Genomic DNA, 24,780 nt, shown 5'->3' with positions numbered 1-24,780 from the left:
CCTTAACAAGTAATGTACATATAATCTTTCTCCCTGACAGGTTATTACCAAGTTTCCCATGCTCTTTAGATTTTTAAAAAATAAATTCCCAAAGCTTTTTGTTAAATTTATGTCTAACACTCCTCCTTATGATATTTCAAAACTTACTCAGTTACCAGAAAGGCCCATAGTCTCTTTCTTTGATTGAAGTTTTTCTAAGAATTGGTGAGTCTTAAGAATTTAGAACTGTGGTTTGCTTGATCTTTTAAGATTTTTTTGTAAAAAAAACTACTTGTAAATTTTATGTTTTTTTATTTTCATTCTTTTGAGAAGGACTGCTTGAAACAATTAAGACAATTCTGAATATTAAAAAAGGAACTGTTTAGTTTTTAATTATTAAGATATCAGATGAAATTATTTTAGTAATCTAGGAAAAAGAAAAAAATGCAATTTAGAGAAGCTAGAGAAAGTATTTTGAAAAATTCACAGAAAAGTATTTTAACAACTAAAAGTAACCTCATATTCAACAGGGATCTTAAAGATAGGGGAATGAAAGTTTTCTACATCTTTTTATAAAACTGGTGCTTTGTGTTTACAAATCTCTGCTATGATTACATGGGATTTAAGGGGATTTTTATAAACTGGTTGACTCATTAGGAAATCCAATGTAATAGTGGAGTTCTTTGGTAGAACAGGCAGATACCTAGGTTCTCACAGCCTCAGTTTCAGTTCCTAATCTACATTATACCTATTTAGAGTGTGCAAACAGAAATATAAAATTCCTACTTCTTTAGAATCATAGGATATCACATCACAGTTTATCTATAAACTTTCTGGACTTGGAGACCAGGATAACTACTAAGCACTCTGGGCATGAGCAATAAACTTCCAGTTAAAAGGGTTGGATTTCTCATTTGACTCATGTCTACTTTGAGTTATGATCATACTTACATATGTTAGGAATATGGAAAACAGGCCCTTTCAGTCCAAGAGTGTGATCTCTTTATGGGAGAAGGATCACCCTTTGGTGAAACTGCCCCAAAAGTACTATCTCCACTTCCATGAAAAATAGTTGAATATTCAAAGATAGATTTACTGAAAATTATGCAAATCAAGAAACAAAGTAACTCAGAAAAGAGTATTTTTTTTTAAAAGAAAAATGTGATAATGGTACACTATCTGGCACTGCAGAGAACATTATAGTTATACTATATAACTATACAGTGTAGTATACAGTGATTACTGATTTAACTAAACTTGGAATAACTACATTAGAAGGACAGGGGAAGAAGATGGGGCATTAAAAAGATCACATCCCATTTACCATTATCCAGAAAGAAAACAGATAACGTCTAAAAGGGATAAATCAACATATACTAGGGCAGACATATTATCACTATATATGGGCTAAATGATAGAAGAAATTGTTAAAAAAATTCAAAGGTTTTACGTTACAGAACTGAGATGTGAGTAACTTAGGGCAGGGGACTGCTGTTTCTCATTACAAACCTTTTGGTATTAACTAATCCTTTTAACCATGTAAACATTTTTTAAAGAGAGAAAAAATACCCACAAAAAAATTATGTTTCATGAAGCCTGTCCATTTTTTTTACTTGTAGGGAAAAATTTAAGTAATTGTATCTGACTATTATTTAACTGAGACACATTTAATGAGGCTATATATTTGTAGGATTCAATGATAGAGATTCAATAAGACAAGTGTGAGAGACTATGCATAAACAAAACAGTATAAAAAATTTCTTTGTAGAAAGTATGCACTCTGTGTGAAAACAGAAAAAACTCTATTCCTCCATGTATTTTAAGTTTTGTTTCTTTATATAGTAGAAGTCACAGTATAGTAATTTAAACAAACTGGGTATAGTAGGAATCTACAATTCTCTAAAAGGAAACTGTAGTCTCTCAAGTATTCTCAATATTCTCTTTCCTTCACATTTAATAATTAAAATGCTAACCAAAGATTAATTCAGAATAGACAGAATCATAGTTAATGAAGTTTTGATTAAACTCTTTTAGAAGGCATACTTTAAAAAAAATCTTATCTTTGGAAAGACCTGTTTTTCTAAAATTAAAGAAAACCTATGGAATTATACATATGTGATTTGTGAACAAGTACCTTTCTAATCTTATATAGCTATTTCCAAGCCAACATTATCTCAGACTGACCATTTCCTTTCACATGATGAAAAGAGAAAAATGCTTTACTTAGAGGCAAATAGCCTAGAGCAATACAGCTCAAATCCGTCTGGCCGGAAGTTAAATATAACATGACAAGAAAAGAGGGCCTCCAGAAATTTCACATTTATAAATGATCTACTTATGACCAGATGCATTAATTACAATAAACAGTAGTGTTATCTACCACTGTGCATAGCTAATTTTTAAATTAGGGTAAGAAATAAAGGAAATGTTAGCAGTTCTGCAACACTAATATTCTAAATTTGGTCCTTGTATAACCAAGGATTATGTCTTTATTTATTCATAGATCAGTATCTACAAAAAAAGAAAACTGATAGCTTTAATGGCTTCATGTTCTTCTGCCCAGACTGCACACCTGTTATGTACCTTCCTGGGCCATCTGTTTAGTGCTGGTGCTTCACAACATGTACTCGTTTTTGATCATGCCACTCTAACTGACAAGTAGTTTTCTATATATACAGGGTTTTCTTTTTAATTTGGGGTATATTTTATAATATTTCCATGTCATGATGAAACATTTCAAATAATTAACTTGCATATCTAACTTCAAATGTGCATATACCAGTATGAGTGCTTTATGAAAAATAATTATCACCATTTAAGGTTATCCAAGTAAGAAGGCATCTCAGTCTTGAGTATAATCAGGGAAATAAGTGGTTTAAAAAAAAAGTATTAAATCAAGAGAAACAATGCTCTGATTTAAAAATTGCAAATGGACACAAACAAATAAAAATCAAACCTAATACATACCCTTAACTTTGGTTTTATCTGAACTGGACAAAATGACTGAAGATCTACGCTTTACTTCTTAGAATGAGCCAGTCTTCAGTATTTGACTCCTTCAAATATTAGACTAGCAGTTTTCTAACTTTTTGGTGTGAGCACCCTTTTTCATTCTTAAATTACTGAGGACTCTAAAAAGCTTTTGTTTATGTGACCTGTATCTACCTATATTTACTATATTATAAATTAAAAGGATTAAAAAATAATTTATTAATCCACTAAGAACAAACTCATATGTTAACCTAAAGACCACTTTTATGTTAAATATTTTTTCCTAAAACAAAATAATTTAATGGGGAGTGACATTCTTTTACAACTTTGTATATCTCCTTAATGCTTGTCTTAATTAAGGACATCTGAATTCTTAAAGCTGCCTCTACAATGTGCTTTGATACATTATTTTGTTCAAAGTCTGTTGACCTCACTTTGAGAACTGAATAAAGGAAATCAATTCCTGTTTTGGTATGGAGACCTGAGGACTTCATATTATGCAATCAGTGACTTCATAAAGTAACAAAATCTTCATTTATATGGTGGTCCAACCACATGGCCAGTAACTTAAATGAGTACGTTTCCAGCACCAATGAGCATCACTTATCTGTGATGGGACCTTTACCCAGTGTCCTTAAACCTTACGATAGGGTCACACAGATTTGTTTTAATTTAATGAGCATTCTGGGGTAGTATCTGCTCCAGATCTAGTCAGTCTTAGAGACTCAACAAATCTCAAACTGAGCTGATGTGTAGTTACGTGCTTTCCTTGATCAATGTCAGACATAACTAGCAGGGCTTTCACTCCCACACTATCAATTCAATAGAGTAAGAACTCTTAATTTGAAGTATATAAATCCTCCTAGAGTAACTTAAATAGCTCACTTGATTAATTACCAGTAACAGCTATCATTGTTATTTCTGAGAAGAAATAAGGCCCTCCAAGATGAGGAAAAACCTTAAGTATTTTTCCAAAATACAATACCTTTTAATTAATGAACTAAAATGTACAGAGAAACTTACCTCAAGTAGGAAGTTTCAAAATTCAGTAAGAAAACCCTTTTTCATCATCAGTTTCTCTAGTATTAAAGCAAAGAGTCTCCACATAGGATAACTCTAAGAATTTGAATTCTATTGAGAGCAGAATAATATCACCACGATATTGGTTGAATTTGCCCTTTTCAGTGTATCATAAAAGCACTTCAAAGGAAGGCAGTATAACACAAAGAAGACAAGTAGTGATTCTATAGCATCTTACTACATTGATGGACAGTGACTGTAATGAGGTATGTGGTGGGGACTTGATAACGGGGGGAGTCTAGTAATCATAATGTTGCTCATGTAATTGTACATTAATGATACCAAAATAATTTTTTTAAAAGTACTTCAAAGGATTACAAGCTAACTTCATTATAAGACCACCAAATAATAGATGCCTATTAAAAAAGCACTACAAAGGGCAAAAATAAAAGAAGAAATATAATAAAAAGTAAAATAGAAAAGAAAAAAACAGCCACATATATGAACAAGTGTAGTATTGAAAAAGATGTGATGAACTAAAAACCAAGTTACAGGAAAGGCCCATAGACACAAACGGAGGTAAATAATTATTAAGAGACAAGTTAAGGAAATTCACAGCATGGTCTACAAATGGCCCAAGAGAAATAAACTGTTTTAGGGCCCTCCAACTGAATAATTATGTACTAATATCAATAAATAGCTAGTTTTAACAGGGTTATAATTAACAATGTAGTAGTGGGGAAAGAAGACTGGTAGTTGTGACTTTTATATTAGCGTTATTCTATATTAGAAAATCTAATACTGTGGCATATCTCAGTTTTTCAGGAAACTTTTTAAATATTTCAATTCCTTTTATGATTTCTATAGCCTGTATTATGCTTTTTCAAGCTGGAGTACAGTAACAACACTTTTAAGAAAAAAATTATCAAGAATTCTGCAGATCTGCTCATAGAAACCTCTAAGCATCCATGGACCTAGTGAGAAAGTGGTTCAAAAAACTAGTCTTAGTGTATTAAAAAAATTTTTTTTCAACTGTAAATTACCCATGTGAAAGAATTTTACTACTACTACTTCTTGAAAAAGAATTTAAATTACTAAAATGAAAACACAGAAATTAAAATTCCTAAAATACTCCCAGATTTCCAAGAATATCTCTGGACCCAGTTTAAGGAACACTAGCTGTGATGGTTAATTTTATGTGTCAGTTTGGCTGGACCACAGCACCCAGATACTGAATAATTTCTGGAGGTTCTGTGAAGGCATTTTGGGGATAAGATTAACATTTAAGTCAATGGACTTTTTAAAGCAGACTACCCTCCATAATGTGAGTGGGCCTCATCCAATCATTTGAAGACCTTAGTGGAACAAACACTGACCTCTTTCTAGCAAATTGCCTTGGAATTCAATGCAATTCTTCACTGACTCTATCCTGCCAGCTTACCCCCATCAAATTTTGGACTAGTCAAACTTCCATAATCTCATGAGCCAGTTCCTTAAAATACATCTATTTCTCTCTCTACACACACACACACACACACACACACACACCACACACCTTGTTTGTTCTGCTTCTTTGGAGAGAACCTGAACTAACACACATTTCTACAGAAAAAAATTCCAATCTTCTTAACATGATATTTAAGGACAATCTCCCAATCCCCAGCTCTTCAAACTCATTTCCCATGAGCAAGAAAAACAAATCTCTGCTTTGGCCATACCAAATAACCTAGAGTTCTTTAATTATACCACTGTTGTCTACATCTTTAATGCCACTTTTCATGCTATTTTCTTTGCTTAAAATGTCCTTCCTCCTACTTTTGGTTATAACTCTTATTCACCCAATTGCTCCTACTTAATTTTTACTTTTATGTTCTAGTTCAAATGCTTCTTCCTCCAAAAAGCCTTTCCTCCATATAACTCATCAGATCACTTTGTGGCAACACTGTATCAAGAACTCAATTACAGGATACAACACATACATCACACTACAATTTGTTTACATGCTTGTCTCCCCTTACCAGCGAGCAAGGACCATACCTTACTTATTCAGCATCATATGCCCGACACCTTGCAGATAGTTTGTCATATAGAATAAGTCACGCAGTAAGCACTGAGAAACCATTCACTGACTAGACTGATCTTTGATGAACCATCCTTTCACACTTCTCTCAGTAAGTACTATATTTAGATACTGGCAAAAGAGGGCTCAGCCCTGAGTTCCAGACTGGCCCTCCTCAGGGCCACACCCCTCACCACTGGGCAAGAAGTCCATGGAAATAAGACAATGTACCCATACACTCCTCCTTCTAAATGACACTCCAGTCACTTAAAACTCTGGAATTTCTTGCCCAAATACCTCCAACCCAATTTCAAGGCCTGAATGGGCCACTTGTTCTAAGGATGGACTATGCTACACACATGTAGACCCATGGGCCAAGGAGCAGTATCTAGAAGAGGGAGTATAAGAGTTAGCACCTTGGACATGCATGCAAGAAAACAGAAGTGTATCAAGACCTTACCAGTATATGTCAAACACTACTCTAGGAATAGAGAGATGAAAGATAAAGTGGGTTCAAGAGATGTATAGGTTAGTCAGAAGAGTCAAGCATATGAAGAAGTGCAACCCAGTGAGATAAATGCTATCACCAAAGTATTCAGAGATCCTATAGATGCACAAGGAGTTCTAAGCCTAGGATGAGACAGGGAATGGCAGAAAAGCAACGATAAAGTAGGAATCGGTTAAAGAAAGCAAGTGTTCTAGGGAAAGGAACAGTATGTAGAAAAGCACAGAGGTGTACGAATAGAGCTGGTCTTTGAGAACTATAAATTTGCTCAATTTTAGGCCATACACTGAGGAGTAGTACTACACAAAGATGAAACTATGGATTTGGGCAGCAGCCAGATTTCAGGAGTCTAGATGCTTAAATGTGTTTTATTCTGAAGGCAGAAAAAAGCTATCGAACCGTTTGAAAGACAAGAGTGACATGATAAAATCAATGTTTTAGAAAGTTTCTTACAATCACAGATGAGAAGACAGCTTTAAAGGCAGCAAGCCCAAAGGTAAGAAAACCAATCAGGGGATACTGCATTAGTCCAAAGTCAGGGAGTCAGGGGCACATCCAAGAAATATATGGGAAGTAAATCACAAAAAATGGTAATAAGATAACAACATCATGTGTGTGTATTTAAAGAAGCAGCAAACAAAAACAGAACTAAACAAAAACTATCAGGCCCAGTGAGAAAACCTGAGAGTGACCATTCAGAGTTAATGCCATACTTGATAAGATAACCTAGATATTGGTTCTTGCAATCATAAAGTTAACATAATCTACTTTTTAAGCTTAAGCACTGACAGAACTAAGGAACATTTCTCAACTTCCTCTCTTAGATAAATGGCTTCTTTAGGTATTCTTTCTGAAGCTCCTTCTCAGGAAATACTTAAGCAAAAGTTGGATAACCATGTGTTAAGGGCTTAATTAAAATTATTTTCATAGAGGGCGGCACCAAGATGGCGACATGAGTAGGACAGTGGGAATCTCCTCCAAAAAACATACATATTTTTAAAAATACAACAAATACAACTATCCCTAAAAGAGAGACCAGAAGACACAGGACAACAGCCAGACTACATCCACACCTGCGAGAACCTAGCGCCTGGTGAAAGAGATAAGATACAAGCCACAGCCCGGGGGGACCAGAGGCCCCTCACCCCAGCTCCTGCTGGGAGGAGAGGAGTCGGAGCGGGGAGGGAGAGGGAGCCCAGGACTGCGGAACACCCAGACCTAACCACCCACACTGGAGCGCGGACACACAGTCCGTGCGTGGGGTGTTGGAAACTAGGGAAGCAGGACAGTAAGACCTGTGAGTGGGTCCCGAAGCCGGTGCCCCTGGGACAAAGAAAAGCGAGTGCGTTTTGAAAGTCTTAAAGGGACAGGGACCCCACAGCTGGACGGAAGCATCCCGGGTCACACTTCAGCAGCTGGAAATTCCAGAGAACTCCGGGCGCATTAACCCCCTGGGCAACAGCTCTGAGACCCCTCACGGAGGTAAACAGCCAAATAGCCCCCTGTCCATTACCCCTCTGGGGCCCCGCCATAGCAGAGCAGAAGCCTGAGGCTGGCCACGCCCACAGCAAGGGAGCTTCCTCCATACCAGCCGGGCAAGATACAGAGACCCATTCTACATGCAGTTGCCCAACACAAGCCACTAGGGGTCGCAGTTGTCCCAGTAAAGAAAGGCCAGGAGCAAGTGGAAAGTCTTGACTCTCCCAGATGACAGACGAGTCAATAGCACACCACTGCACCTATCAACATGAAAAGGCAAAAAAATATGATCCAGACAAGAATAACCCAGACAGCTTCAACATCTACATCTTCCCCTGAGAAGGAACCTGGGGAGATAGATTAAACCAATCTTCTTGAAAAAGAATTCAAAACAAAAGTCATAACCATGCTGATGGACTTGCAGAGAAATACGCAAGAACTAAGGAAGGAGAATACAGAAATAAAACAAGCTCTGGAAGGACTTCAAAAGAGAATGGACGAGATGCAAGAGACCATTAATGAACTAGAAAACAGAGAACAGGAACGCAGAGAAGCTGATGCAGAGAGAGATAAAAGGATCTCCAGGAATGAAAGAATTTTAAGAGAAATGTGTGACCAATTGAAACAGAACAATATCCGCATTCTAGGGGTACCAGAAGAAGAAGAGAGAGAAAAAGGGATAGAAAGTGTCTTTGAAGAAATAATTGCTGAAAACTTCCCCAAACTAGGGGAGGAAATGGCCTCTCAGATCACAGAGGTACACAGAACTCCCATGACAAGGGCTCCAAGGAGAGCAACACCAAGACACATAATAATTAAAATGGCAAAGATCAAAGACAAGGCCAAAGTATTAAAGGGAGCCAGAGAGAAAAAAAAGGTCACCTACAAAGGAAAACCCATCAGGCTATCATCAGACTTCTCAAAAGAAACCCTACAGGCCAGAAGAGAATGGCATGATATACTTAATGCAATGAAACAGAAGGGCCTCGAACCAAGAATACTGTATCCAGCACGATTATCATTTAAATATGAAGGAGGGATTAAACAATTCCCAGACAAGCAAAAGTTGAGGGAATTTGCCTCCCACAAACCACCTCTACAGGGCATCTTACAGGGACTGCTCTAGATGGGAGCACTCCTAAGAAGAGCACAGAACAAAACACCCAACATATGAAGAAGGGAGGAGGAGGAATAAGAAGGGAGAGAAATAAAGAATCATCAGACCGTGTTTATAATAGCTCAATAAGTGAGTTATGTTAGACAGTAAGATAGTAAAGAAGCTAACCTTGAACCTTTGGTAACCACAAACTTAAAGCCTGCAATGGCAATAAGTACATACCTTTCAATAATCACCCTAAATGTAAATGGACTGAATGCACCAATCGAAAGACACAGACTAATAGAATGGATAAAAAAGCAAGATCCATCCATATGCTGCTTACAAGAGACTCACCTCAAACCCAAAGACATGCACAGAGTTAAAGTCAAGGGATGGAAAAAGATATTTCATGCAAACAACAGAGAGAAAAAAGCAGGTGTTGCAATACTACTATCAGACAAAACAGACTTCAAAATAAAGAAAGTAAAAATAGATAAAGAAGGACATTACATAATGATAAAGGGCTCAGTCCAACAAGAGGATATAACCATTATAAATATATATGCACCCAATACAGGAGCACCAACATATCTGAAATAAATACTAACAGAACTAAAGGAGGAAATAGAATGCAATGCATTCATTCTGGAAGACTTCAACACACCACTCACTCCAAAGGACAGATCCACCAGACAGAAAATAAGTAAGGACACAGAGGCACTGAACAACACACTAGAAAAGACGGACCTAATAGACATCTACAGAACTCTACATCCAAAAGCAACAGGATACACATTCTTCTCAAGTGCACCTGGAACATTCTCCAGAATAGACCACATACTAGGCCACAAAAAGAGCCTCAGAAAATTCCAAAAGATTGAAATCCTACCAACCAACTTTTCAGACCACAAAGGCATAAAGCTAGAAATAAACTGTACAAAGACAGCAAAAAGGCTCACAAACACATGGAGGCTTAACTACATGCTCCTAAATAAACAATGGATCAATTACCAAATTAAAATGGAGATCCAGCAATATATGGAAACAAATGACAACAACAACACTAAGCCCCAACTACTGTGGGATACAGCAAAAGCAGCCTTAAGAGGAAAATATATAACAATCCAGGCATATTTAAAGAATGAAGAGCAATCCCAAATGAATGGTCTAAAGTCACAATTACCAAAATTGGAAAAAGAAGAACAAATGAGGCCTAAGGTCAGCAGAAGGAGGGACATAATAAAGATCAGAGAAGAAATAAATAAAATTGAGTAGAATAAAACAATAGCAAAAATCAATGAAACCAAGAGCTGGTTCTTTGAGAAAATAAACAAAATAGATAAGCCTCTAGCAAGACTTATTAAGAGGAAAAGAGAGTCAACACACATTAACAGAATCAGAAACGAGAAAGGAAAAAAATCACGACGGACCCCACAGAAATACAAAGAATTATTAGAGAATACTATGAAAACCTATATGCTAACAAGCTGGGAAAACTAGGAGAAATGGACAACTTCCTAGACAAATACAACCTTCCAAGACTGACCCAGAAACAAACAGAAAATCTAAACAGACCAATTACCAGTAACGAAATTGAAGCGGTAATCAAAAAACTACCAAAGAACAAAACCCCTGGGCCAGATGGATTTACCTCGGAATTTTATCAGACGTACAGAGAAGACATAATAACCATTCTCCTTAAAGTTTTCCAAAACATAGAAGAGGAGGGAATACTCCCAAACTCTTTCTATGAAGCCAACATCACCCTAATACCAAAACCAGGCAAAGACCCCACCTAAAAAGAAAACTACAGACCAATATCCCTGATGAACGCAGATGCAAAAATACTCAACAAAATATTAGCAAACCGAATTCAAAAATACATCAAAAGGATCATACACCATGACCAAGTGGGATTCATCCCAGGGATGCAAGGATGGTACAACATTTGAAAATCCATCAACATCATCCACCACATCAACAAAAAGAAAGACAAAAACCACATGATCATTTTTTTTGTCAAAAAAGCATTCGACAAAATTCAACATTCATTCATGATAAAAACTCTCAACAAAATGGGTATAGAGGGCAAGTACCTCAACATAATAAAGGCCATATATGATAAACCCACAGCCAACATCATACTGAACAGCGAGAAGCTGAAAGCTTTTCCTCTGCAATCGGGAACAAGACAGGGATGCCCACTCTCCCCAAAGTTATTCAACATAGTACTGGAGGTCCTAGCCACGGCAATCAGACAAAGAAAGAAATACAAGGAATCCAGATTGGTAAAGAAGAAGTTAAAGTGTCACTATTTGCAGAGGACATGATATTGTATATAAAAAACCCTGAAGACTCCACTCTGAAACTACTAGAGCTAATATCTGAATTCAGCAAAGTTGCAGGATACAAAATTAACACACAGAAGTCTGTGGCTTTCCTATACACTAAGAATAAACTAATAGAAAGAGAAATCGGGAAGACAATTCCATTCACAATAGCATCAAAAAGAATAAAATACCTAGGAATAAACCTAACCAAGAAGTGAAAGACCTATACCCTGAAAACTATAAGACACTCTTAAGAGAAATTAAAGAGGTCACTAACAAATGGAAACTCATCCCATGCTCCTGGCTAGGAAGAATTAATATTGTCAAAATGGCCATCCTGCCCAAAGCAATATACAGATTCGATGCAATCCCTATCAAACTACCAACAGCATTCTTCAATGAACTGGAACAAATAATTCAAAAATTCATATGGAAACACCAAAGACCCCGAATAGCTAAAGCAATCCTGAGAAGGAAGAATAAAGTTGGGGGGGGGGGGAATCTCACTCCCCAACTTCAAGCTCCACTACAAAGCCACGGTAATCAAGACAATTTGGTACTGGCACAAGAGCAGAGCCACAGACCAGTGAAACAGAATAGAGAGTCCAGATATTAACCCTAACATATATGGTCAATTAATATATAATAAAGGAGCCATGGACATACAATGGGGAAATGACAGTCTCTTCAACAGATGGTGCTGGCAAAACTGGGCAGCTACATGTAAGAGAATGAAACTGGATCACTGTCTAACCCCATACACTAAAGTAAATTCAAAATGGATCAAAGACTTGAATGTAAGTCATGAAAACTCTTAGGAAAAAACATAGGCAAAAATCTCTTAGACATAAACATGAACATATCTCCCCAGGCAAGGGAAACAAAAGCAAAAATGAACACATGGGACTATATCAAGCTGAAAAGCTTCTGTACAGCAAAGGACACCATCAATAGAACAAAAAGGTATCCTACAGTATGGGAGAATATATTCGTAAATGACAGATCCGATAAAGGGTTGACATCCAAAATATATAAAGAGCTCACACACCTCAACAAACAAAAAGCAAATAATCCAATTAAAAAATTGGCAGTGGAGCTGAATAGAAAGTTCTCTAAAGAAGAAATTCAGATGGCCAACAGACACATGAAAAGATGCTCCACATCGCTTGTTATCAGAGAAATGCAAATTAAAACCACAATGAGATATCATCTCACACCAGTAAGGATGGCTACCATCCAAAAGACAAACAACAACAAATGTTGGTGAGGTTGTGGAGAAAGGGGAACCCTCCTACACTGCTGGTGGGAATGTAAATTAGTTCAGCCATTGTGGAAAGCAGTATGGAGGTTCCTCAAAATGCTCAAAATAGAAATACCATTTGACCCAGGAATTCCACTTCTAGGAATTTACCCCAAGAATGCAGCACTCCAGTTTGAAAAAGACAGATGCACCCCTATGTTTATCGCTGCACTATTTACAATAGCCAAGATATGGAAGCAACCTAAATGTCCATCAGTAGATGAATGGATAAAGAAGATGTGGTACATATACAGAATGGAATATTACTCAGCCATAAGAAAAAAACAGATCCTACCATTCGCAACAACATGGATGGAGCTAGAGGGTATTATGCTCAGTGAAATAAGCCAGGCGGAGAAAGACAAGTACCAAATGATTTCACTCATATGTGGAGTATAAGAACAAAAGAAAACTGAAGGAACAAAACAGCAGCAGAAGCACAGAACCCGAGAATGGACTAACAGTTACCAAAGGGAAAGGGACTGGGGAGGATGGGTGGGAAGGGAGGGATAAGGGTGGGAAAAAAAGGGGGCATTATGATTAACATGTATAGTGTGGGGGTGGCACGGGGAGGGCTGTGCAACACAGAGAAGACAAGTAGTGATTTTACAGCATCTTACTATGTTGATGGACAGTGACTGTGAACGGGGATGTGGGGGGGACATGGTGAAGGGGGGAGCCTAGTAAACAATGTCCTTCACGTAATTGTAGATTAATGATACCAAAATAAATAAATAAAAAAATAAAATTATGTTCATAGAAGGTGACTCCTAAGGTCCCTTCAAACTCAAGATTCTAAAAGAAAAAAAGCCGTAACAAGTATCACAATTACCAAGTATTCCAAGTATAGATCTCTATAGCTATCTTATGGGGTTGAACCATAGAGAGTAATTCCAAATACTGATCTGATGCCATTAACAATTTTAATAAGTACTTAAAACTCTAACATCCATATTTTCAGTGCTTAGGTAATATGAATAGCATCCTTTTTAAACTAGGATTATAAAATTAACTACAATGTCACAAGTCCCTTAAAAAACTCACAGCAAGTAGTATTCAAAATTGATTACAGAACTGCATGATGTCTCAAACAAGATGATTACTTGTACTTCCCTCTCCCCAAGCCCTATGTCTTGTAACTAGCACTGAAGAAAAAAGATTTCATTCCACTGAAGAAGGAAAATGCCCTGCAGCATGCAGTACAGCTGGCCCATCATTCCAGATCTCTAAATAGCTTCCCTTTCCCATTAGTTAAAGAGGACTAATGTCATGTCACAAGCTCTTACAGAGATTCTTTGAGTCAAGGAGCTACTCAGTGAAATCCAGGTCCCCCCTTGTGAACAGACTCTAAAATTATAAGGCAGAGAAAGTAAACTGGCATGAAGAAGTCAACTCTTTACTCTGAAATTCTGTGTCCAAAAAGGCAAATCCAGTCACTAAGTTAACAAATACTCTGACTCTTAACAATTTAAATGAAAAAAATCCTATTGTAAGACTCCTCTAATAAAACTGAATGTTACTTCTGAAAGCAGGAACACAAGACTGGCAGAGCAAAAATGTAATTATAAGTATATAAACAGATTTCCACTTCTGGCCAAGATAGAATAACAGGAGCCAGATTTACCCCCCCGTCTAAAACAACTGGAAAATAAAAGACAAAATACATGAAGCATTTTCATCACCAATTATCAGGGAAATGCAAATTAAAACCACAATGAGATATCACCTCACACCAGTCAGGATGGCCAGCATCCAAAAGACAAGGAAAAACAAATGCTAGTAAAGATGCAAAGAATGGGGAACCTTCCTACACTGCTGGTGGGACTGTAAATTAGTTCAACCGTTGTGCAAAGCAATATGGAGGTGCCTCAAAAAACTAACAGCAGAAATACCATTTGACCCAGGAATTCCATGTCTAGGAATTTTCCTGAAGAAAACAAGATCCAAGATTCAAAAATACATATGCACCCCTATGTTTATCACAGCACTATTTACAATAGCCAAGATGTGGAAGCTAACTAAGTGTCCATCAGTAGACGAATGGGTAAAGAAGATGGGTAACATATACATAGGGGATATTATTCAGCCATAGAAGAAAACAAATCCTACCATTTGCAACAACATGGATGGAGCTACAGGGTATTATGCTCAGTGAAACAAGCCAGGCGTAGAGAGACAAGTACCAAATGATTTCCCTCATTTGTGGAGTATAACAATAAAGCAAAACTGAAGGAACAAAACAACAGGAGACTCACAGACTCCAAGAAGAGATTAGCTGTTACCAAAGGGAAGGGGGAGGGGTGGGAGGGAGAAAGGGATTAAAAAACATTATGATTAACACACATTATGTAGGGGGGCACAGGGAAGGCAGTACAGCACAGAGAAGACAAGTAGTGACTCTATAGCATCTTACTATGCTGATGACAGTGACTGTAATGGGTTATGTGGTGGTGACTTGATAATGGGGGGAATCTAGTAACCACAATGTTGCTCCTGTGAAACCTTCATAAGACTGTATATCAATGATACCTTAATAAAAAAATATGAAGCATTTTTTAAATGGACATCAGGCAATAAAGGATAGTAGATCTGTAGTAAGACAGAAACACACAAGATGAGTCCTACAGTTGCCCCAGCTTATTGCCTTGGAAGAATTTCTAGGCCACAAAACAGGGATAGGGAACCCAGGAAGAGAAGAGAGGTCTGAGTTAAGAAGATGCTAGAGACTCTACTCTAGAGACAGCAAGGTAACTGTCATATACAAGGCAGAGTACCTATGAGGAGAGAGCCGCACAGAAGATCCTGAGACCTGCAGAAGGTATCCAACAAGTCTTCAGCTGAATACTTACCAGTATATAGGGCAGAACAGAACCACCAAACAGGATGAGCGGGAATAGCACCCAGAGCTCACACAGGTCCAGGTACAGTTCTTGTTCCCATAAGCCAGCGTACTCAGAAAGGTTTTGCCACTATAGTGGGACAAGATGGTACTGCCTAACACAATTTAGAAGCAAGGACTTAAAAGATTAAATTCTTTCCAAGTAACTTAAGTTTGTCCAGAATAAAGTTCAATACTTAGTAAAATATAAAATATCTAGCACCCAACAAGGTAAAATAAAAAATGTCTGGCATCCAATCAAAACGTACCAGGTATGCAAAAGCAAAAGTTAATCCATAATGAAGAGAAATCAAAGCCAGTCCAGAAGTGACACAGACAGAATTTGTAGACATGAACACTAATACAGTTGTAACTGTATTATACATATGCAAGAACTAGGGAAAAGACAGAGCATGAAAGCTATGGAACTGGAAGATACAAAAAAAGACTGAATTTCTAGAGATGAAACTAGAATGTCTGAAACGAAAAATATGGTGGATGGGATTAACAGCAGATTAAACATTACTGAGAAAAATATTAATTAATTTAGACTCATAACAAGATTATCCAAAATGACACAGAGCAGAAAAGACTGAAAAAAAAAACTTTGAACAGAACATCAATAAACATCAAGCAGCCTGATATACAGTTAACTGGACTTCCAAAAGGGAGAAGGGGGTCAACACAGACACACACACACAGATACACACACATTTATATATTCTTATATAAATGTATATTAAATATATGTTATTACATTACAAATATTCTTAATGTATTTAAAGAAATGGTAAAAAATTTCCCAAATTTGATATAAACTACAAATTTATAGACCCAAGAAGCTCAACAATCCAAGCACAAGAAACATGAAGAAAACTCACAAAATACATAACCAAATGTAATCTAGAAATTACTTAGACTAAGGCTAACTTTCAGATTAGTTACTGGGTGAAGTTTCAACTGACCATTCAATAGAGTACATTAAATCAAACATTAATTTGAGTAGAGTATTTAACCGAAATCTTAATGACTTCAAAACTAGCAAAATACAGCTTTTAAAATAAAGTATAAGTTGCTGCTTCACTAGGTAAATAATTGGTTAAAATAAATTTGTGTTGATCATATTTTAGCAAAAAATTTTTTTAAAGCTAAAGCATACTTCTTACTTTTTTTCCTTTAATTTATATAGGTCATTAAAAACAGAATTAGGACACCGAAAAAACTTCTAAAGAAACTGGGAGGTGAAACTGAAAATAGAAGCAGATTTGAGGTTTGGAATAGAGCTAGTCCTCTCAAAAAACAACCTGATAACCACTATTTTGGAACACCATTACTTTCAAAATATACATATACATTAAAAAAATATATAGAACTGTACTCAAAGTGGAAATAAGCTAGAGTGTCAGTTTCTAGCACCTACGTAACTATTCAGGACTCAAAAAAACCTAAGTATTTCTTGGAAAAAGAATCATTCAAATAAAAAACATTAAAGTGGAAAACTGTTTTCCTATTTTTGTAAACACACCTTCTTTTTTAGGGTTCAGCACACAAATTAAAATTTTTTTGTCTAAAAATAAAAGACATAGAGGAACAAGATCTGATTATCTACTGTAATGGCTACCCTTCCTGAAATGCATGACCTAAAACAGAAATCAATTAAATTATTCTACCATTTTGTTGAGGAAATAGTGGGATATTTCAAAGATAAAAAATAGTTACAGTAGGAGAGGTGCCAAAAAAATATTCACTATCCTTGTAAATAATTAATGTCCACATTCCTTTTTTCTAAAAAAAAATATACACACACATTTAGGCAACGAATATATTTCCTTGGCTGCCTATACACTTTTGGAGAACATATAGTAGTATAAGACATCTTGTAGGATTGACACATACATGAAAAATAACACAAATCTCTTTGAGCACACAGACTGAGAAGTTGCCTCTGAAATAATTATTTATGGATTTGACTTCTACCCAGTTCTAAATAAAGAAATTTAAAAAAGAATTCCCAATAAAATACAGAATTTATATTTTGTTAGGGTAGTAGTCTACTAGACTTATTCTCTAGTAACAATTTATTAATAATACACTAAATTCCCAAGATAAGAATCTCCTGAAACTGAAAGCTCTACACTACTCTTGTTATCAGTATTATTCAAAAGAAATAAAGCTAAATACATGTTATTTGGAACACGACTGTAATATTCAGCTTGAGAACCTATAGTGATGTATTTAGAATGCATGTATGCTACACTACCTAAAATGATAAAATGGAGTTTTATTTCACTGGTCCAGCTACCAGGTATGATTTTGATATTCAATTACCATCTCAAAAACACATTCCTACTTAATATGAACCCAAAATCATAAGTATAAAAGACCAAGATTTTCCTACTAAATCATTATCTAGTTGTTATAAAGATTTCAGTAACCTGTATGTCAAAATTAGCTCTGAGTACCTTAAAATAATCCCACAAATATTAATCTAATAAATCACATGATAAATCATCTAATCAGACTTCAGTCATTTTACACATTTAAATTACTTGCTACAGCAACAGTCCTCTCCAATCAGAACTGTTTGAAATTCTCTCTTCTAAAATGTTATTACTTCACCAGTTTCAAAATTTGAGCCATTTATTTTTAGACACAGAGGTTAATGAGAAACATTTCTGCATCAGATATACATAACTTCACAGTAAAGGTTTTTCTCCCCTTAGGAAACTATTCTCATTCTCTCTCCCATTTTACCAATAATCAAAGTGGTTACAGTGTGATTTGCATTTCAGCACTGAAGACAATAAATGACAATACTTGGTTTGCAGAATGAAAAACTGAAGCTTCACAATTTCAACAAGTATAATTACTGGGTTGTGATAAATGGGCTGGGCATGTAAGACTATTGCTCCTTTCAAGGTCCAATTCTTGAGCCACTTGAATTTTTCTGGCCAAAGAACCAAACCAGTGGCTTAAAACATAAATTCTAAGTTTACAGTATGCAATTTTTCAGTAAAACAAGTTATCTAGAAAAGAAAAAGACACTTACATTTGGAACATGACCTGGTTCAAGAATACCCCATCCACCAAAGCCACATATTCATCCAGGTCGGTCCCATGTCCTTCAGCCAGAGGTCCAAACGTTTTAACCTGGAACAGAACGGTCATCACGATACAAACGCCCACTTCCATCTCTGCAGCCACAAATAATGCAGAAAAATAATACGATAAACAACACCCTACTTACCCAAGTGACCAAGGGGCTGGCCATGAACTGCTCCACAAGGGGCGTAAAACTCTCGTTCTCCATTTTACGGATATTTGTAAAAGGAACTATCACAAAAATACGCCTAGGGAATTGGTCAACGCTTAAGTAGGAGGAAATCAATGAAATACGTTAGATACCACGCTAAGGATTCAAAGCGGCCCCCATGCTCAAAACGTTCCAGCCACCAGTGGGCATGGAACCGCTTCGACCCGCGGAGCCTTCCCTGCCCGCAGCACCTTACCAACGACAGGCAGGGCTCGACCCCTCCCCGAGGGGAGGGGGCTTGAACGTCTGTTCCTAACCCCTCAGTTTCTTGAACCCCGCCAGCCTTTTTTAGTGCGCCTCTGTAAAGCTCAGGCACAAAATCACCGCTGCGCTCTAGCCTCCTCCTCCTCCGCCCTCTCTGGAGTGGCTGGAGTAACGCTCTCAGAACCGAATGACACCGCGCTCCTCGCCGACCAACCAATAGCAGGAGCCCGCGGTCAATGAGAGCGCGCTGCTCCCTCTGCCGACTCTCCGCCCCTCCGCGCCGAAGCCTCTGGATTGTGACATAAGAAAACCGCTGTATGAGCGCGCTCCCGAGCGAGCGCACCTCCGGGTTGGCTCCGCTGCCGCGCGCCCGCTGCAGCTGTAGCTGCTGCGGTGGCCGGCCCCTAGCTAGCGCCCAGGATTGTGGCTAGGGCTTAGGGGGCGGAGATGGGGAAGGCAGAGGAAGGGGTCTGTCTGCTTACTCGCTCATACCTAATTATGGTTTATTTCCTCCCCGAGTGCCCTCTTTTATGTGTGAAGGAAAGGGAAAGAAACTCCTCTTTTAAACATGAGAGATGCAGACAGCCTTTTTCGGACAGTTTGATTTGATCTTCTAAGCGTGCTTTCCCCGGCAAAACGGGAATTGGAAAACTCACTGCAGCACATAGCAAAGGAGGGACTTGAGCTCCAAATTCGTTTTTTTTTTTTCTTTTTCCTACTCTGTGTTAAAATCTAGTCCACTAAAGCATGAATGCTCCTCAAGTTGCAAGTGAATGTAGAAGCGTTTTAAATAACCAAAACGCTGTCTTTCAATGTGTTGGTATTCCCTGACTGCAGCAAAGTGATTCGATATTAACTATTTGGCCTTTGGAAAAAAGAATTAGTATTTGACCTGACATTGACAAATCATCATAACTTGCCCCAATTTTTTTTAATTAAAAAAAAAAAGGCATTCCAAATTCCCTTAAGTCCAGCTCTGGTAAGACTGCCCCACTGTCTGCACTGTTTCCTTGAATATAAAAATTCCCCATGGGATTTGCCACCTGTACAAGGATGACACCCTCAAGACTCACTATTTCTGTCTGCAGAGAGACGGGGCCTGACACCAACAGTCCTTTCTCCACGGCCCTGCAAAGAGTCCCTGATGTCCCTGCAGCCTGGTAACAAATGGACTTTAAAAAGCTTGACATTTTCTGTAATTAATGCTCCTTTGTTAAAGGAGCCAGGACAACTCCCCAGCAGCCTCTTGCAGCTAAGAGCAAACCCGAGGGAACCCTAGGCCTGTTGTGTCAGGTGTGCTGCCTGGGCAGAGCCCTCCAGCCCCCAGGAGTCAGCATCCACCTTCAGAGCCTTCTTGGGTCCGGTGAGGAAATGGGATTTCCACTTCAAAATGGCAGAATCTGAAGCCAAGCCAGAGAGTTGAACTCTGAAAACCCACAAGTCAGAACTGGTGGCTAAGGTGATTTCCCTTCTTATGGGGAAAGAGGATCAGGGAAGTGAGACCATACAGGAAATCTGAATCTGCTTCTCTCTCTCTCTCAGCTAAAAGCAAGCACACATTTTACATGTCTGTAATTACTCACAATGGGTTTGGTACTATCAATGCCTTTGGGTGTAAATTCTCCCTCTCCTGATTATCAAGAAGACGCTTGTAAATCCATTTAGTTCGGCTGCCAATAACATTCCTGCCAGTGGCTTTTTCTGTTTGAGTTGTCATCGAAAAGCACAAAGCCTTTCTTGACTTTGTACCGAGGAGCTTAACTCCACCTGCCTTGTTCTACTTATGCTATGCAACTTGCTTATTCAAAGTTCTGAAAAGTTCTGTGGAAAATATGCCCATTTAACTCTATTTAAAACAGCTTTATTCCAAATACCATTCATTCATTCAGCAAGATTTACCAAGTGCCCACTCTGGGCCAGTTGTTGTTCTGGGATTTGGACCCTGGGGATAGGGGAACACACACTCCCTGCTCTCAGGGTGCTTGGTTCTAATAGAGGCAGACAGGCCATAAACAAACAGAGCCAGAAACATACACAATCATACGAGGTAGGCACCAAGTCCCAGGGCTACTAACAAAGAAGGGTCCTGGGCAGGGGGTGATTGATGTTGAGAAAAGGCTGAATGGAGTCAAAATCATGCAGCTTCCTGGGCCAAGAACTTGCATACCAGAACCCCAAAAGCAGCAAGGAGGCCAGTGTCCCTCATGCAAAGGGAGCAGGGGGGCAAGGACGTGGCCCAGATGAAGAATCTTGTCAATGGCCAGCCCTTTACTTAGATGGAATCGTCTGGATCCCCACCCCCATTGCACATGCACCCAGGGAAAAGGATCACATGTCCAGGGTTCTGTTTTTAAAACATTCATTCAAAACCTATCCAGACACCAAAAGAAATATCAAGAAAAAAAAATCTGATAATGCACCACAACTGGTCAACCTGGGAAGATTAACAGGGAAGAGGAAGGTGGACAGCTGAGCAGGGGGCATTCCATAATCAGCCCTTTTATACCTTTTGATTTTGAACTAAAATGCATTCCCTAATCAGTACAATTATTAAACTACAACTTAATAAAATAAAATATTGCATATGAATTCCTAATACATATAAAGTCCCATTACAGTCAATGTGATTTTTAAATTCATAGTAAGGGTTTTTCCTGATCCAAGTTCAGAAATATTCTTTGCCTACTTGACTTTCATGTTTACAATTTACTATCTTAGAATGATTGATCATCCTTAATCACCAGAATGAAAACACACTCCTAACTCTGTCCAGCTGAAGAACGTATCTGCAGTTAAGTAGGGTTCTCATGAGTAAAAATAATGAACAGTAAATACCTGTGTGGGACTTGCTGCATGTCAGGCACTGCTTTTAGTAGGTATTAAACTCACCTAAGGCCCAGCCTGAGAGGGTGCTCCTGTTGTTATACTTAAGAAAACATTTCTAACACTTTGAAGTTTCCTAAAATCTTCATACGGGTAAGAAAGGAGGCAGTAAGCCTACTAAATGACATGGAACTCAAATAACCAGTGAGCTCACACCCTCCTTCACGTACCTTCTGAGGCCTGGGGTCCACATTTCCTTGCAGTAGCTGCTGTGCCTAAAGTTCTTGGTTCCTCCTGTCACTGTGCAGGATAACTGAAAAGACAATAAATACCACTAAAAGTTATAGGATAGACTTACTTAACACACCTTGGTTTATAATTGGGAAATAGCTAACCACTTTGATTATTCAAGTATATTTTGTACAACAGGTCTCTTAGGTGGGTTATATTAGGATTTCTTGGTAAATGAATAAGTATTCTAAAGGTACCAAAGAGATACTTGTTTAAATGACTCTTCCTTGTAACTTAGTGTGAAAAATGAAATGTTTTGTAGGAAAATTAGTCAAATCCTATTACGCCTGTTTCATAGGTTTCAATTTGGTAAAAGATTTCCCGTTATGAAATGATCACATCTTCCAATGCAAAATGTTCTCTGGGTTTTGCATTTCTTCAAGTTTTAACACCCTGACAAATTCTAGCCAAGTGTCCTATCATGAAGGAATAACTGGAAACAAGCCAAACTCATGGAATTAGAGATAACAGATTATTAATAGAGTTAGCTGGCAAAATAAACATATAACTCACTGAACAGACAATACTGTCCAAACTGACTGGGATGCATGTAGCCCAGCCTAGCTATGCTTCCCTCTACTCTGAAGAATTCAGTGTTAAAATTAAAAGCAATTTCGTGTTACGTAGATCAAAAGATTACGCCTTCTGTACTCACATCTAGATTCTTCCATACCTGTATCAGGAGAAAACAGACTCTCTTGGTTTCTGCAATCTCTGTATCTTGCATTTACTTCTCTCCCCTGCTTCTATTTCGGGCTCTCTCTCACCTTTTTATTGTATAAGCTCAAGCATTTGAACAAGGAACTGAATAAACTGCAAATTGCCTAAGACATTTGTTAATTCTTTCCTTTCTTTGTCAGTTTGGCAAGCACTCCAGTTTTCATTCCAGGGAAGGAAAGAATTTTCCTCTCAGGGGTATCTTTGAGATTCTGTTTTTCAGGGTCTAAGGCAAAGATGGAAAGATGCTGCCCCAATTATAATGGGTGAAAGGGAGAAGATTTCTCTCATTCTGTCTTTTCAACCCAGTTACTGAAAAAAAGTGAATAAGTAGGTGTTGAAGATTAGCAAGCCAGAGCTAAACTGGGCTGCCTCATTTTAAGAATGTCTAATACTCTTCTCATTCTGCTAGTTAAAACTGACCAATACCCATCTCTTTAAGGCTCAAAGCCCAGACTCTGGATGTTCCAGACAGAAACCCCTTAACGACAGCCCGCCCGCCCAGTTACCAGAACCTGGCTGCGCTGCTTTTCTCCTCACTGCCCGGCCGTTTCCTGCCATAGCGGACTTGGAACGTAACAACGCAGCTTTTGGAAAACCTGGTTCATCTTCCCAGTCAGAAGTGAAGAAATTTAGGCCCCAACCTCCAACTTCTGACAGGCTTCTAGATGGTCAAAACCAGGGCTGAGTGCACTCAGGAGCCTGACTGGCAGGAAACACGCATCCCAACCATCCCTTCCCCGCTCTGCCACGGAAGGCGTCCTTAATTGTGCGCTTAGGAAAGGCTGCGACGTACCTTCTCTGCCATCTCTCGGCGTGCACCTCGCACCGGAGCGGAACATTTTCTTCCTCTTTCCGCCCCCCCATTACAAATGCAAATTATTAGCCAAGGATGAAATAAGTAAATTGTAGATCACCGACTATCAGTAATTCCACCCATCCCAGCACCCCGCAGCAAGGACACCGTCTCACTGCACGATTAACGGGATGAAGGTTTTTCCCATTAATCAGAGGTTCTCAAGTCGCCAAAACCCAGGGCTGCTGCGCGCAGGGAAAGCAGTTCACCCCGTTTTTCCCGGCATGGGGTGGGGGTCGGGCCCGGAGGTTTGTAAGCCCCCCACACCGCCGCCCGTCCCTGAGCTCACCCTCCGTGGAGTCGGGGCTGGCCGGGGTCTTCGGGCCCTGCGTGGCTGCAAGGGCGAAGCTCGGCTACGGCCTCGCGGGCGGGTGGGCAAAGCGCACGGGGTCCCGGCGTCCGAGACAGCCGGAGGCCCGCCCCGCCCGAAGGCCTGCGCGCCGCCACTGCTGCCCTGGCGGCCTACGCGCCGAGGCCCGGCGGGCCTGGGTTGGGGCGGCCGCGCGCCGGAAGGAGGAAGCCGCGCGCACGAAGTCCTCTCCCGAGAGAGGCCGCCACGGCCCCGCGCGCCCACTCTCGCGCGCCGCCTGACTGGCCGTGCGCGCCCCGCCACCCCGTGTGCGCCGCCGGGGCCGCGGGGTGGGGCGAAGAGGCGCGCCGGGAGACCCCAGGACATTCGTCCCGGTTCGATGCTGCCGCCGCGCCCGGCACCGAGGCCCGGCCTTGCGCCTCTCCTCCGCCGAGAACAAATTACATCCCAGGAAATTGCGGAGAGGAGCGGCCAAAGCAAAGCCCGCCAGATCTGTCTCCATCCCGAAAACAGGTTGAGTGAAAACGAAAAAATCCTAAGTTAGAAACAGGAAAATTCTCCAGTTTGGGGTACCTCCTCCTATTTTCTACCCATCCTACTTAGGAACAGCAGGGCCTTCTATTGTT

The 24,780-nt window shown here is 39.1% G+C and overlaps 1 protein-coding gene across 1 annotated transcript in view; it reads right to left on the bottom strand.

The window, feature by feature from the left end:
* The window catches only part of LOC118909530 (girdin-like), a 95,003-nt gene extending 70,476 nt beyond the window's left edge, over window positions 1-24,527 (bottom strand). The window contains 4 exon segments of the mRNA XM_057496962.1: window positions 18,690-18,790; window positions 18,888-19,008; window positions 22,211-22,293; window positions 24,134-24,527. Coding sequence (XP_057352945.1) covers window positions 18,690-18,790; window positions 18,888-19,008; window positions 22,211-22,293; window positions 24,134-24,520 — 692 coding nt within the window. The 5' untranslated portion in view covers window positions 24,521-24,527.
* Between the last annotated feature and the right edge of the window lie 253 nt (window positions 24,528-24,780).

Source organism: Manis pentadactyla, chromosome 2 (assembly GCF_030020395.1).
Source record: "Manis pentadactyla isolate mManPen7 chromosome 2, mManPen7.hap1, whole genome shotgun sequence".
Lineage (NCBI taxonomy): Eukaryota > Metazoa > Chordata > Mammalia > Pholidota > Manidae > Manis > Manis pentadactyla.
This window is presented reverse-complemented; position numbering and strand designations above follow the sequence as displayed.